The 15634-nt window shown below is 39.2% G+C and overlaps 1 protein-coding gene across 2 annotated transcripts in view; it reads right to left on the reverse strand.

Moving 5' to 3' along the window:
* Positions 1-15634, reverse strand: part of LOC149084138 (very long chain fatty acid elongase 1-like) — a 57371-nt gene that overhangs the window by 16924 nt on the left and 24813 nt on the right. For both annotated transcript variants that reach the window (XM_089234483.1, XM_089234484.1), the window contains exon 2: positions 11630-11733. In XM_089234483.1, the coding sequence (XP_089090609.1) occupies positions 11630-11693 (64 nt within the window). In that variant the 5' untranslated portion in view covers positions 11694-11733. The remainder of the gene's footprint in view (positions 1-11629; positions 11734-15634) is intronic.

Consider the following 15634-nt stretch of genomic DNA (forward strand, 5'->3'; position numbering starts at 1 on the left):
GGAAACTAAGAAAGGACGCACAGTTAGACTTCGCTTATTCCAATTTTCACAATAGATGGCGCCAATGTTCAAACCAATAAAACTGGCCACAGCAATTTTTCTAACCTATAAAACTGGTACAACGAAGTCAGAAACAGAAAACAAATCTCAGAATTTAGACGGCTATTGGTGAATGCGTGTGGGACAAAAGCCACAAAAGTACTTATTTCAATGAAGAAACTAGTTTCAAAGTAGGGAAAAAAAGTTTTCAAATAAAAAAATAATTCCGGTAACCGGAAAAGGACAATATTCGCAGATATTTGAATTCAAAAAACGGATGTGTGGGAAAAAAACCAAGACAGATGGGGAGAAAACGCGTGTCACGACCGCACAAAACCAGATTTCAATACATTCATTGATTACGTACCATATTTAAACTATTCAGGGCCGCAACTAGGTTTTTCGCGAGTGTGGGGGTGACCAGAGACGTCAACTTTTTCCAGGGGTGGCAAACATGTACTCGATGCATATGTATAACCACACCATTTTTAGTGTATTTTCAAAAGCCAGGACATTAATTTGCCGACCCACTTTAGTAAAATCCGATTTTATAATAATGGTGGTTTTCGTTCCCACCAAAATTTTGCACCACGGGCAGTTGCCAGCTCCACCCGCACCCACCCATCCTCTAGTTCTATCCCTGTGTGAACAAAGCAATCTTGAAACTACCAATTATATGGATGACAATTTGACGAGGAAAAAAAAACAAGTCGCTTGTATGCGTTTAAGACCTGCATGTACACGCGACTTGTTTCGCTTCCAGTGGACGATGGGGGCGGGGGCCTTCCATAAAAAACCCAGCAAAGGATCTCCAAAGATCTTCAGGATATGGGGCCATGGGTACAGGTCAATTTCCAAGAACGAATATCATCTAACCCCAGTAGATAGATAGAACCGCTCACAACCCCGGACTGTAGAAATGGCATACATTTGTCAACTTAGTTCCACAGAAAATTGGGTTATTTCAAAAGAGACTAATTATCATACAAGATATGATAATTAGATTCTCTTTTCAAACGAAATGCTGTAGAAATGAAACTACAGTAAAACCTCGTTAACTCGTCACCCTAATAAGTCGTCAGTTTTCTTCGTCCAAGTTTAGTTTTCATAGATAACAATGGTATAAAACCCTCGTTTACTCGTCGCTAATTTCGGTTAACTCGTCACTGTGGGAAAGCTTGAGAAAGAAAAAGATGGTTTCTATAGTTCCAATAAAAAAAGAGCTTCCAAATGGGAAGAGATTTATGGTTTCCAAGCTCCTTTTTCTTACAGTGTCCAGAGTATCACCCCCATCCTGGACTAGTACGACGATTTTCGCCATGGTTGTATATGTTTTATTTTTAAACTACTTAGAGTTTAATATTGCCCATTTTGGGTTATTAATCTAGGGGGGAAAGAAAGCTTAAGTAAGCTGGAGGGGAAATAGAAAGCAGAAAGTGTCACTCAACAGGGCAGTGACAGAATGTCACTTCATCAGCCTGTTAGGACGTCATTAAGTTATAATTAATGCTATTCTTTTAACACTAATCATTCATCATAATGTATGTATTACCTACTCTCATTTTTATATTTAGCGTCAACTATATATCATATTAATAAATGCGATTATATGTTATTAAATGCAGTTAATTATGATTATTTGATTAAATATAAATTATCTACAAAATTTGATATTTTGCAGTTGGTCTAATTATTTACACTATATATAGTTGCTTATATACATTTTTCACAATCCCGGTACCTCCGGTCTTTTCATAACCAGAGAGTTTTTGGGTCTGGAAAAAGCTGATATCTGATCTTTTGGGTAAGTGGATATTTCCCTAAGATGTTGGCATTCTGACTCAAGAGATTATTAGCCAGCTTTTGAGCAAAGGCGTGTATGGTGGGCATTCCTATATCGTTTCTTATACTTCTATTCCTGATGAACCAATTGGCTCCCATCATAGCTCTTGTTGTTTTGTTTTGATATTGTTCTAATTTAACCATGTGTTGATTGCTCGAGTAGAGCCACACTGGTGCAGCATATAAAAGTATGGATCTGATAGCCATTTTGTATACATTTAATTTGTTCTTGATATTCAATGTTGATCTCCTTGCAAGTATGCGTTTTAAAGTGTGTTTTGCTACGTCTGCTCTTTGTATTACATAATTGCGTTGTTGCACAAATGCCAATCGTTTGTCAATTATTATTCCCCAGGTATTTAGTACTTATAACAGGTTCAATGAATTTCCCCTCAACCACTATTCCGGCATCTGGGGGTAGATCTAGTTTTCCTGTGATCCACATAAATACTGTCTTGTCTGCATTAAGTTTAACTCTGCTGTTTTCGCACCATGTTTCGACTTGATCAATTAATTCTTGTAAATTACTTAATGCCTTCTGTGGTTTTCTATCTGTACAAATTATCATCGAATCGTCGGCGTACAGCGCAGTAATACCCTTAATTGCCACTGGAAAATCATTCATGTGATAATTGTGGAGGCAAGGTCCTATAACACTGCCTTGCACTATAGATGATCTAATTCGTCTAGTTGTAGATATTGTGTCATTGATTTTTACATAAAAAGTTCTTGCTGCGAGATAATGACGTACAATTTTAATTATGCTAAAGGGTAGGGCCATTCTAATCATTTTATAGAGCAACCCCTCATGCCACACTTTGTCAAATGACTTACTTAAATCCAACAGTGCAACTGCAGCTGTATCATGATAAATTCTAGCTTCTTGGAGTGTTTCTATAACTCTTAATAATTGTGTGGTTGTAGAATGACCGTCTCTAAATCCATGTTGTTCGGGCCCAATTGTTGGATGAGATTTTTCGTAAGTGTTGATACGTGTTACCACAACTCTCTCGAATAACTTTCCAAAATTACTAAGCAATGAGATGGGTCTCCAATTGCTTGGAAAGTGCAAATCTTGGCCAGCTTTTGGTATAATTTTAACAATTGCTGTTTTCCAGTTCGACGGGGAATATTTGAGCTCCAGCAATCTATTAAAAATTTGACAATATATTCTAAAATATTATTGGGCAAATTCTTCAGTGCCATATTTGAAATTAGGTCATGCCCAGATGCTTTCCGAATTTTCAAATGTTTTATTATTGTTTTTAATTCATTGATATCTGTTGGAGTGAGAGCTGTTTGTGTTTCAGGTGGAGGATTATCAAAATATTCATTAATAGTTCTATGCACTCTCTCGACCTGAACATTTGAAGTATTAGTGTTTGGTGAGAATTGCAGTTCAAAGGTATCTGCAAATACTTCTACCTTATCTTCATCTGTATATACCAGTCCGTGCGGGCCATGTATAGATGTAAGTCTTTGGCAACGGGGTTTTTGTGCTCCATAAATTTTATAGAACGACCCATCCTCACAATTAGCATCTTCTAGGAACCTTAGAAATCGTTCACTTGTAAATTCCCTGATTTCTCGACGTGTATTGTTTCGTAATGTTGTATATCTGAGCCTATGTGTAGCATCTCTGGTTCTTTGCCACCTTCTTCTAGCTCTATTCTTTTCTCTTAGCATTTCCCTCAGATATCTGGGGAGTGCTAATGGGTTGTTTTCGTTTGACCTTTCCCGAGTGGAATTATTAACAGTGTCCTGCAATTTTTGTGTTAATGAGTTTATTTCATTTTCTATATCTATGGTACACTCACTAGCATTATCTGGTGTTTCAATTCCTGTAAGCACTTGCCTATATAGTGGCCAGTTTGTACTTTTTTGATTTTTTGTTGTATGGGAATTTCAAAATCAACATCAATAATTGTTGGAATGTGATCTGACGAAAGTGCAGATATTACCTCTACTGCTAAAGGAACACTGAGGTTTTTGACCAGTGTAATAATTATAAAGGATAGTAAAAAGCAAGTTGAATCTAGGTTGGCAGATAACATTGGCTCTGACCCAAAATCATTTTTTCGATACGTCAATAATGGATGTAAGGGGACAGTTGGCCCCCTCTCGATAGGAGGCTCAAAAGTAGAGAGCAATGTAGGCATGTGTAGTGCTTTCAATGACTTTTTCGCGTCGGTTTTTAATGGAGATAATGATATTCGATATACGGGTGTTGCATGGGGTAATAAAATGCTCAACGATATTCAAGTGGAAGACGTGGAGGTCCTAAATCTTCTAAGAAATGTATGTGCAAGCAAAGCACCAGGACCAGATGATATCTATCCCAGGGTTCTCAGGGAAGGTGCTAATGAATTGTTGGGGCCAGTCGCACAGATATACAGGAGTAGTGTTGCTGAGGGTATCGTCCCGAGAGATTGGAAACTGGCTAACGTTGTTCCGATATTTAAGAAGGGTAGTAGAGAAGTGGTGTCTAATTATCGTCCAGTGAGTTTGACGAGCTCCCTCTCGAAAATTTTGGAAATTATCATCAAAAGGCAGTTTGTGAAGTGGATAGACGAGAATAATGTATTGTCGGATAATCAGCATGGGTTCAGGAAGGGGAAGTCATGTGTAACTAACCTCCTTTGCTTCTATGATTACGTGACTAAGGCTTTGGGTAAGAGCAAAAATGTCGACGTTGTTTACCTTGATTTCCAGAAGGCATTCGATCGGGTCCAACATGGCAAACTCTTGAAGCGTTTACACGAGATTGGAATAGGGGGCAACTTGCTGAATTGGATAGAATCGTGGTTAAGAGATAGGTCGCAACGAGTTATGGTGAACGGGGAATTCTCTGGTTGGACAGACGTCACAAGTGGAGTTCCTCAGGGAAGTGTCCTTGGCCCCATACTTTTTTCACTTTTTATCGACAAACTCGATCAGGGTATCGATGGAATTACTAGCAAATTCGCAGATGATGTGAAGCTAATGGGGGTAATCGGAAATGAAAGCGATAGGGAGTTGCTCCAGACCAACTTAAACAAGATTGCAGCATGGGCAAATGAATGGAGCATGACGTTTAGCGTAGATAAGTGCATGGTCGCTCATTTTCGTTCGAACAACCCACGGTTCTCTTACGAGTTGAATGGTGTCACTATCCCGGATGCAACTAGAGTCACCGATTTGGGAATTCTCATTGACGAGCGACTTAAGTTTTCTGAACATTGTTCAGCGGTTGTCAAAAAATCGAATAGAATGCTTGGTCTCATTTTCAAAAAGGTCTCTTCGCGTTCTCCTAAAGTCATTCTTCCGCTTTTTCGAGGCTTAGTTCGTCCTGGACTGGAGTATGCTGTAAGGTTTTGGAGACCATACCTACAGAGGGACATAGACTTGGTTGAAGGGGTGCAGAGAAGAGCTACGCGTGTCCTTATTGGCACACAGGGCTTGAGTTATGAAGAAAGACTTCATTTTTTGAATATGTTTACATTGGATGAACGCAGGTGTCGAGGAGATATGATCGAAGTGTTCAAAATTTTCAATGGGATGGATAGGATGGGACCATGAACCTTTAGTACACCGCCAATCGACTGCTTTTACAAGGGGACACCAGTATCGATTGGTGAGGGACAATGCAAGGTTATGGTGTCGCAGGGAATTTTTCTCCAATAGGGTTGTTAATAAATGGAATAGCTTACCCTTGGAGGTAGTAAATTGTAACACAATTGACACGTTTAAAAAGAAATACGATAAACATGTTGGGGTAAATCGAGAAGCTATCCATTCTTAGAATAAGACAACCATAAGTATTCTTTATGGGCATTGTATAATATTTTATCATGTGTATATATTGTTTGTAATTTGTGTTAATTGCATTTTTAATTGGGTTGCTGTATTTTTGAAACATATGACAACCATATTTTTATGGGCATCTTTTTATCAGCCACCTCGTTGGGCATTTTGCCTGTTGTGGCGTTGTTTTTGTATTTGTATTTGTAATATCTAGGACGTCTGGTGTTCGGTTGCTGTCATCTGGATAGTGTGTCGCAGCACTTGGCCCGTATGTAATAATATTTTTATTTCTGCAATACTGCTCTAATATACGTGCTGATGCATTGTAATTATTTGAATTCCAAATTGGTGATTTAGAATTTAAATCACCGCTAAGAATTGTTACATAATTGCAGTCAAATATATGATTTAACAGAGAGATATCAAATTGATTATTTGGTGGTTTGTATAAAACACAAATTCGGATTTTTCTAGTGCTAGTGAGCTGCAAATCCACTGCCAACGCTTCGCAATCTCGGGAATGTGGGAGGTCAACAATGTCATAATTTAAATGCCTTTTGATATATAAGGCTACTCCCCCTCCTCTTTCGTGCGTTCTATCTTTCCTTATACAATCATAATTTGCTATCTTAGCTGTATAACATGGTTTTAAAAATGTTTCGCAAATTAACATCAGATCAAAATCTTCATCTGCAACAATTTCTCTAAATTCTTGGAGATCACGAATAATACCTCTGGCGTTCCACGCCATGATCTTGAGATATTTTATTTGTTGTGAACTATTATTGAACATTGGTGAAGTTTACCGATAATAGTTTCATAGATATTTCAGTAAAGCTATCAATAAATACTGAGTATTTTTCTTGATATGTCTTAGCTTGTAATATGTTATTAAAACATTTTCTCATTAGACCCATTAACTCCTGTAAGGGGAATGATATCTCATTATTACCGGTATTCACAATCTGGGACACCTCCCCATCTATCCCGTTGGGAGGGATCTTTGCGATTACCTCATTATTTACACTTTCCCTACGTTCAACTGCAATAGTTGATGTGGGTATAATTTCTGGTACAGAGTATACATTATTGATTGTTTCAGTCATGTTAACATCTTTTGATGTCATTGTGTTTTTGTTAGTTTCTATTTTGTTATTTTCCACCTCTTCGTGGACATTTGCAGCTTTTGCATATGTCTTATGCCTTCTTGTAGGTCTATTATTTACTTCTGTTGGTTTTTGCTGTTGAGGCAATTCCTCAGCTTCAATGTCTATTTTCTCAATTTCATCGTCACTTGAACTTGTGACGGAAAAAAGCCTGGGCTTTGGTGGTCTAAGTTTTTGTGACCCAGTAACTGCTTTAGGACCAGATTTTTTAAGGTTCCCCGGGTACCTTTTACATCCTTGGAAACTCGCTGGATGATTTAAGGAACAGTTTATACACACTGGTAAGTCCTTACCCTTTACCTTATCACACTGTGATGTGTGATGTTTTTCTGGACATTTGACACAGCGGGTTATAACAATTTCGGGCTGTGTGCCCATTCCAGGCTTGGCAGTTGTAGCACTGCGTGTACCCCCTTCCTTCTTTTGTATGTTTCTACTCTTATCTTTAAGTAATTTAATGAAGATAATTGATATATTTCCTTGCTTTTATCTGTTCTCGGCAAATCAATGAGCCATAGTGGTATTGGGACCATAATCTTTTCATCATCTTTATGACGGGGGCTCTTTAGCTGTACCACACTAATAATTGTGTAACCCAACTCCTCGAGAGATTGTTTGATCCCATCGCAAGATTATGTATCCAAATCCCTAATAACCACTCTTATGTTTTTGTCTGACTTTAGTGTGAATGTGCTAAAATTTACTCCCTCTTTTTCAAGCATTTTAGTCACAGCTCTATGATCATCTTCTGTTGTTACGTGTAATTGCAGTGCTGTGCCAGTTTTTTTGGCATCAAAATTTGATTCACAAACACCCCTAATTTTAACTGAGTGTTCTTTCCAGTTCTTGTATTTTGTCAAATTTAATGGGGGTATTCTGACTGTTTTCTTCTTTTATTCAACCAACTGCCACTCATTTGTGTTAGTGGGATTTGGATCATTTGTATTTTCTTTTTCAACATTTTTACTTATTGACTTTCCATTAGCTTTGTTGGGCAAACAATTATCAGGTTGCTGAGATGGGCCAGCCACTTGATCATCTGCTATGATTTTTGTTTTTTCTTGTTGAGTGTTTTGGGAAGCCTGGGATTCATCCGCAGTCCGTGTTTCCTTTTCAACAATTACCTTTTCGTTGACAATAATGTCAGGAGTTACTTTAGTTTTCTTTTTACTTCGCGTCCCTATCGGATATTTTTCGTCATCCCTACACTTACTTAAATACAATCCACATTTCTGGAAATCACGATTGTATAGTTTTTTCATACTACAAAAAATTTCGGTACTAATTATTTTATCAGACACAGCATCGTTTGAATTTTCGTAGTCTCCAACTAATTTTATAATGGTACGTGAGATACCATTAGTTTCACATTCACTATCAATTTCACATAGCCATTCACTGAACTTATTATGATTTATGAACTCTTGAATAATTGGATCCAGTTCATAAAGAATAAACTCTATAGTGTCCTGAAGAGGTAGCTTTTCATCATCTACAGTTTCTTTGATCTTATCAATTATGTTACTAACATTTAACTTATCATTATTTATCAATACACTATTCGCAAAGCATACCATCATCTTATTTTTACCAACCATGGTTCGCGACATTTGCACTACTATTCACAGATGAAACTCGGCCAAAAAGAAAATGACAACAGAAGCAGCACTTACCATTTTGTCGTCGCTAATACAGTTATCCATTCATCTAGCCGATATATATCCAATAGGCACTAAATGTCTCGGACGTGGAATCCAAAGTATCAAAATTTGCAGAAATACGTTGGTCTCGTTAAGACCTTCCCGCGCAAACACTTGTCACCGTTACAATCTCCTAGTGACCCCGCCACACACATACACGGGCGTCACTGCCGTCCCCACGCAAGCTTGACCGTGTAATCTCTCAATAAGGGACACCCATAGAAGTGTCCCCCTTAGTCAAAGGTAAATTAATTCATATTTGAAGGTGACAGATCATGTAATAGAGGACTTAAAATAGTTTTGTGCCTTATTTTATTTCCTAAAACTGAGGTTTAACTGTATATTTAAGTTTTACAATAACGCACATTTAAACTGACGGCACTCCGCTTAAGCCGTCACAATTTTTTGATAACTTGGTGACGACTTATCGAGGTTTTACTGTATATTGGAGAAAAATATATTTTGGCGTTTATTGAGTGAATACATTTTTACTGCTGTGAAACCTCTCTAAGACGGACACTGTATAAGACGGAAACCTGTCTTAAACGGAATCAAAATATAGTCGATTCAATGATCAATGCTTTTATTTGCACTTTCAAAATGGAAGTCTAAAACGGAATAGTGTTATTTCAGTCCATTGACGTTTCATTTCGTGCAAGTTTCACTGTATATCGTTCGATATCATACACGTAAAAATTAGGAATCTCCTTCCGACGTTCAATAGTGGATGTCGGACCGGTATCGGTACGATATCCTATTGCTATCATTGTGTTACTGCGGTAAGATATTTCGACAAAGATGAAGATTCGCCAATATGAAAAACAGGAGGGTGAGCACAATTCAAACGTTGTATTGGATTGAATGGTCCTTGTGAGTCGTTAGAACAGATGAAAAATAACAATGAATACGGAAAAATTGGAACTTATCAAAGAATGGAACGGTTACGACGGTAACGAGCGTCGACTCATATTTGTAACAATTACTGCACCTCTAAAAAGTTTGTTTTCTTCATTAGATGGCAGCACTGAATGTTTGAGATTTTGAGTTACTAGATCCGAATACTGAAAAAGAAGGATACCTCTGCGCACGCCAGGCCCGTCATTTAGGGGGGGCAAGGGGGCCATTGCCGCCCCCCCCGGCTTTTGAAAATACACTACAAATGATATATATATATGCGTACCTTTAGTACATGCTCTTTGCCCCCCCCCCCCGGAAAAAGTTGAAATGACGCCCTTAATGACGTGACTTATAATTTCTACTACAATGGATGGCGCTTTTCCTACGAATAAAAACAGTCACAATAATTTTTCGTAACATTATTTTCCGTTTGTTTTTTTCATCGGTTTTAATCGGGGAATTTCTGGGACTCTTGGTGAATGTGTATGGGGAGGGGGGGGGGCACAAAAACTCTCAGTGAAGTATATTATGTTGCGAAATAGAGAAAAAAATCTCCACAGAAAAAAAAAGGAAAATAATTTCGGAAACCTGAAAAGGAGGACAAAAGGACAAATTTTCCGAAGCGTAGGACGCTTGAAATTACACTAGAGAGGATTGTATGTCCTCCTTCAGGAGGACGGTTAGTAACCAGTTAAAAAAATTTAAGTAGTGTTACGATACATTTTCCTTCGAAAGGATTGTGCAGGCCTTTTTGATGTCATTTCAAGCGTCCCCCTACTTTTTAGAAAATTCGCTCTTTTGTCCTTTTCAGGTTACTGGAATATTTTGTTTTTATTTGGGGGATATTTTTTTTTTTTTTCACTTTGGAACATAATATAGTCAAATCCCGTTATAATGAACTCCAAGAGACCGGAGAAATCAATTCGTTATAACGGAATTTCGTTATAAAGGAATTCCAGGTTTTCGCACTATTCCTATATAAACTTATCTGGAGGATCAGAAACGTGTTCGGTAAAACGAGATTTTCGCTATAACGGTATTCGTTACAGCGAACGATAGCGTTATAGCGGGACGGGGACCCGGTTTCGAGTCCCGGTAGTGGTAGAAATGAAAACTTTTTTTCCAAAAAAGTCAGCATATCTACAAAATTAGCCAGTTTTTCTATGCATCTTGTAATAAGTGGAGAGTACACATACTTCTCTAAATATAGAAAATAGTGATCCAAAGTTTTAATGAGATTTTACTGGCGTCATCTATTGTAAAAATTTGAAAAAAATGACGTCAATGAGAGTGTGCGCGTTCTAGTATTTTTCTTTCTCAGTTTTTTTTATCTGGTAACCCTAAATGTAAACATTCAAAAAAATATCTAATTAGTTTCTTAGTTCAACCAAATTCGAAACGTTCTAGAAGTTATTTGCTATTTCTTTATGATATTTATATATTTACATATATATATTAAAAAAATCAAAGAAAGTAATATGTAGAAGTCACGTGCGTGTATTATAGGGTGGTTGTAATCATATGCCCTTCCAAACGAATGCAGAGGTGTGTGCGATGAGATCAAGCCCGAGTTTAGAAGGGGCACAACATAATAGAAGTTAATAAATATGTACCTATGTGAAATACATTTATTGTGTAGTAAGCAAGGTGTCTGAGCTTCAACTGATTTGATTCAGGGGATTTTCATCGATTCTCGAACTATTCCGCATTATTTCTGAATTTTCATCAACTCTGGGATTCCCCCCACCCCCTCTCCATTCGTTCTGGATTTTCATGATTTTTTCCCCTTTAATTCTGAAGTGTTTTTAGTGAGTAAATATTTTAGCATCATTCCTATATATTCTGTAACAATGTATGATTCTTTGGAAGCCGATTCCCCAAAAATATATATAATCGTGGCTAAGGAGACCCGAAGTTATTTCCGTACTTTGTACCTCGCGTCTGATAAGGGTGGCCTTAGCTCAATATACTAGCCAAATAATGACCAAAGTATCGAAAATCATAGTACCAAATCTCAGTATAACGAGGCCCTCCTGGCCCTGTTCCAAAAGTATTGCTAAATTATTGATTGATAATAACGGCACTTGTAAACGTATCCATTTTTGGCTTTCATCGCTTCGGTAAAAATAGGCTATATCGATTTTCGGGCTGGCACTATATGTGCATTAAGAAAAATCTCTGAAAGATGTTAAAATTCATCACCTCCAGCGTCCAACATGTCCTGGTACATCTTCGAAATATTGAAGATAGCGTAATTGGTCACCATCTCTTCGAAATGTGGTTACACGGAATGCAAATATCAAATTCTGGAAAATACAAAAAATAAATTCAGTTATTTCACAATGTAAAAAATTCCATTAAAAACAAGCAAAAATTATGCTGTGGAACCTCCCATACCGGACAATTCCTATTATGAGATGCTATTTTAAATTATATGAGGACAAGTTCTAGTTATTCTACTACTCCTTAACGAGGACTCCTCATTAGCTGACAAATTTTTTGTTCCCACGGAAGCCTCCTGATAATTCCCCGGAGATGCGCATGCCTTCCGAGCATTCCCAGAATTCCACCTTCAAGTATTCCTAAATATATCCAAGCCTCCGAAGCATTCCCAGATATATATACAAGCCCCCCTGAACATTTCCCCAGAAATTTCACCTCTCAAACATTCCTAAGATTAAGGCAACCCCCCCCCCCTCGAGAATTCCGCAGGGATAAATCAAGCCTCACTCCACGAGCACTCACCGGAGATACGGCGAGACCTTCGAGCATTCATCAGATTCGGCAAGCCTAGCTGTCATTCCCCAGGATAGCACTTGGCTAGGATTTATAGAAGTGTCTGAAAACTACAAGAACTAGTTATTTCACGTCATCAAAAATGTCCGTTAAAAACACACATACGTAAAAATTACAGTTACAAATAACCACGTATATAATGAATGGAAACCGCCCGAGGGATACAGCAAGCAAGCTTCGCAAGTATTGCCTGGGATACTTGAAACGTTCCAAGCATTCCTATGGACACAGTAGGTCTCAGAAGCAAATACAGGCTCTTCAAACGGATACGGGGGTGGGGGGGGGGTGGATCATAAAATGCATGTATAGTGAACTGGGGGGGGGGGGGAAATAAACGTCAACCTCTACTTCCCGCCTGTGCTATTACTGTAACAAATTTTTGAGCGAAGCTGGGGGAGCGATGTATCCGCGTAAGCAGTGCTTCCAACCAATGCCAGGATTGTACTTATCACTACATTCTCTGAACCAGTGGTTCTCAACCTGGGGCCATATGGTCCCCTTGCGGTCCTGGGATATTCTAGGGGCCCACGGGAGAAAATCAGAAGAAAGGTGATCCACGACAGGTGGTGAAGGGAGTCAGAGCTGTGAAGAGAAAAGCTTTAAAAGTGAAACATGGTTGAAAAATATTACTACTTTCAGAATTCATCACAGATCCGTTCATAGAAACAGGAGCATCTCAACCCTTGGGTCTATGTGGGCATGACCCGGGTCTTCATGTCTATAATGGAGGGCGGGGGGACTGCAGACTGCACTACATGGGATCTGGTACTATATGATTTTCATATATAAGCTGTTACTTGCAGCTAAGCATGGAGGGCCGCCAGATCAACGGTTGATGTGTTGGGAGGGTCGATTTATCGTGCATGTTCGTTGGATCGTCTCGTATTACACAGACCGTTTTTTACAATATAATTTGACTCCTGGGAGAAATGATAATCCATCATTTGAATCCGTGCCTAGCCAGGATTCCAGAGATTGATCCGATTTATTAAAATTTCATTCATAACAAAAAAAATAGAAAGTATCTCACTCTTGGATGGGGGGCCCTTGGATAGGACGGGGGGGGGGGGGTCATGAGAAAAAAATCTGATCCATAGAGGGGGGGGGGCCCATGAGCTGAAAAAGGTTAAGAAACACTGCTCTGAACTATTAGATCTAATTAAACTCCGACTTACGAACAGCTCCGATTCTGAACATCGTTCGTGGAAACCGCGCCAATTTGGCGAGTATTTTCACCGATTTCACGAATATCTCAAAATGCATTACCTTTCAAACATTCAAGAGATGAACCGAATACGCAAGCCTTCTTAACATTCCTAGGGGTAACAGCATTCAGAAACCACGCACAATAAACACAAAACTTACCTCTCGGATCCCAAATCCAAAACAGTAAGCCTCCACACCAGCAAATGCAACACTGATTACAAGAAAGTACCGCCTTTTATCGTGAGCGAATATTGTGACAGAGTTTAGGAAACTTTTTTTTTTTTCATATTCTCGAGGACAATGGCGTAACCGCGTGTATATTTATATATTATACGATTTTTTTTTCATTTGTTATTATTCACTAGTGCTTTCGGGTGCGAAAGGCCTATAAAGGACCGTATCTTGTATAAGTCTTCTTTGTCCCATCACACACACATGGACAGAGAAGGGTTTTCTCCGTTCTTATTCGGGTTATATGTGGAAATTGTATGCGAGCAGTAAATTCAGAAGCAAATTTACGATCTCTTTGAACATTTGCTCACGCGCATCCAATCATTTTTCTTTTCTGCAGCCGTCATCTTCATGATAGTTCTTATTTTGGACTTTTATCTGAATATATGTGCGCGCGGACACGCAATACAGCCTTATATTTATCTGCCTGTGTGTGTGTTCGCGGCAGTGTGGGTTCTGATGAAATAACTATATTTATAATTGTGCTTTTTTGGTGAACGATTCTCTTTCCGCATTTAATTCATTTGGTATAAATTCAGTCACTTCCCGACTTACGAACAGGAAATCGCATCGATTTGGCAAGAATTCTCAACATCATTTCAAAATTCGCTTTCTTCCACGAGGCCTTCCAATTTTTTAAAGAAATTTTAATATTTGTTTTAGGAATATTTTCATGCAGTGGAGCCTTCACCCCTAAATAAAATGCGTTACGAATGGCATGTGAAAACTCAAACGCAGTGCAGCAAAGGTCCAGTCACACTTTCACACTACTTTACCGCACACCAAATATGGTCATAACTCGATACAGCTGCTTAGTAACAATAGAGTTGAGTTTAAAATGAAGGCACCATCTATCTCTATACTCTTTCCACAGGATCGAACCTGATAAAAACCTTCATGGTGGAAGACGAACATCTTGCCACGATGCCATTCGGGTGCTGTTTTTTTTGACATGGGAGGGCCCAACAAGTTACGGAACGCGGGCCTAACGCAGCGTAGAAAAGGGCTAGTCATACTTTGCCCACCTGCGACTGGATCCAACTGGGTAAGGCATTTGGACCTAACGCAGCGCAACACTGACAGTCACCCGTAGCAACAGAAAAACGAACATGATACCCACCCGCTATGGCCCACAAGGGGTATAATTTTTTTATATTCAAAAGAATGTTAGTCATGGTGGGAAAAATCTAATGCCAATACTACAGAACCCCCCTCTCCCGCCGTTTATCCACCCCCCCGTAGGCCTTCACTTCCTACGATGACCCTTCACACCGCCTCTTACCCAGCACATATATGACCAGGGAGTCATTAGCACTTAGATCCCATGAAAGGGACTCGTGCACGGACAGTTATTTTTTTCTTTTTGTAACTCAGAATTTTCTCCGGCACTGTCACGCCTTTCGGGCAATGAGCTTATATCGCGTAAGCGACAGCCTGGTCGTGTTCGGTCCATTCTGTTACGCCTTATTTCACACCCGCCCCCTTTCAACAATCATCAGAATATAGAATCCATCCATAGCAGGGTCTGACCAAGTACGGCCCGTGAACCTTAGGACAGTCATGGATTTCCATGGATGGGCTGAACCGGGTACAGTCCGGGCACCTCAGATGTACAGGGGCCCCGTGATAGATCCGTGGCTACATTTTTTTTCAGAGGAAGTAGGGACATTAGTATGCTGGTACTTCTAGTAAGAATGCACCCCCCCTCTCCGGAAAACCACTTTCCTTGGAAGCTCACGAAATGGCCCTTCAAAGTGCTTTCGATCTTCCCTTTGGACCACATTTATAATTGTTCCCACCACCACCATATAGCAAGCTCATGTTCACAAATTGAATAAATTTCTTGCCGTGCCCCCCCCCCCGTTTTTTGCTCATAGCCTTCATTGGAGATCCCGGGGGCACCAAGGAGTAGGCATACATAAGTAAGGAGCCGTAAGTGAATTTCATACAGTATTATTCCGGTCGGAACGAGCG

This window comes from Pholcus phalangioides, unplaced genomic scaffold (genome assembly GCF_987345545.1).
Source record: "Pholcus phalangioides strain wild (caught in Gottingen) unplaced genomic scaffold, Ppha-v1.0 ptg000008l_1, whole genome shotgun sequence".
Lineage (NCBI taxonomy): Eukaryota > Metazoa > Arthropoda > Arachnida > Araneae > Pholcidae > Pholcus > Pholcus phalangioides.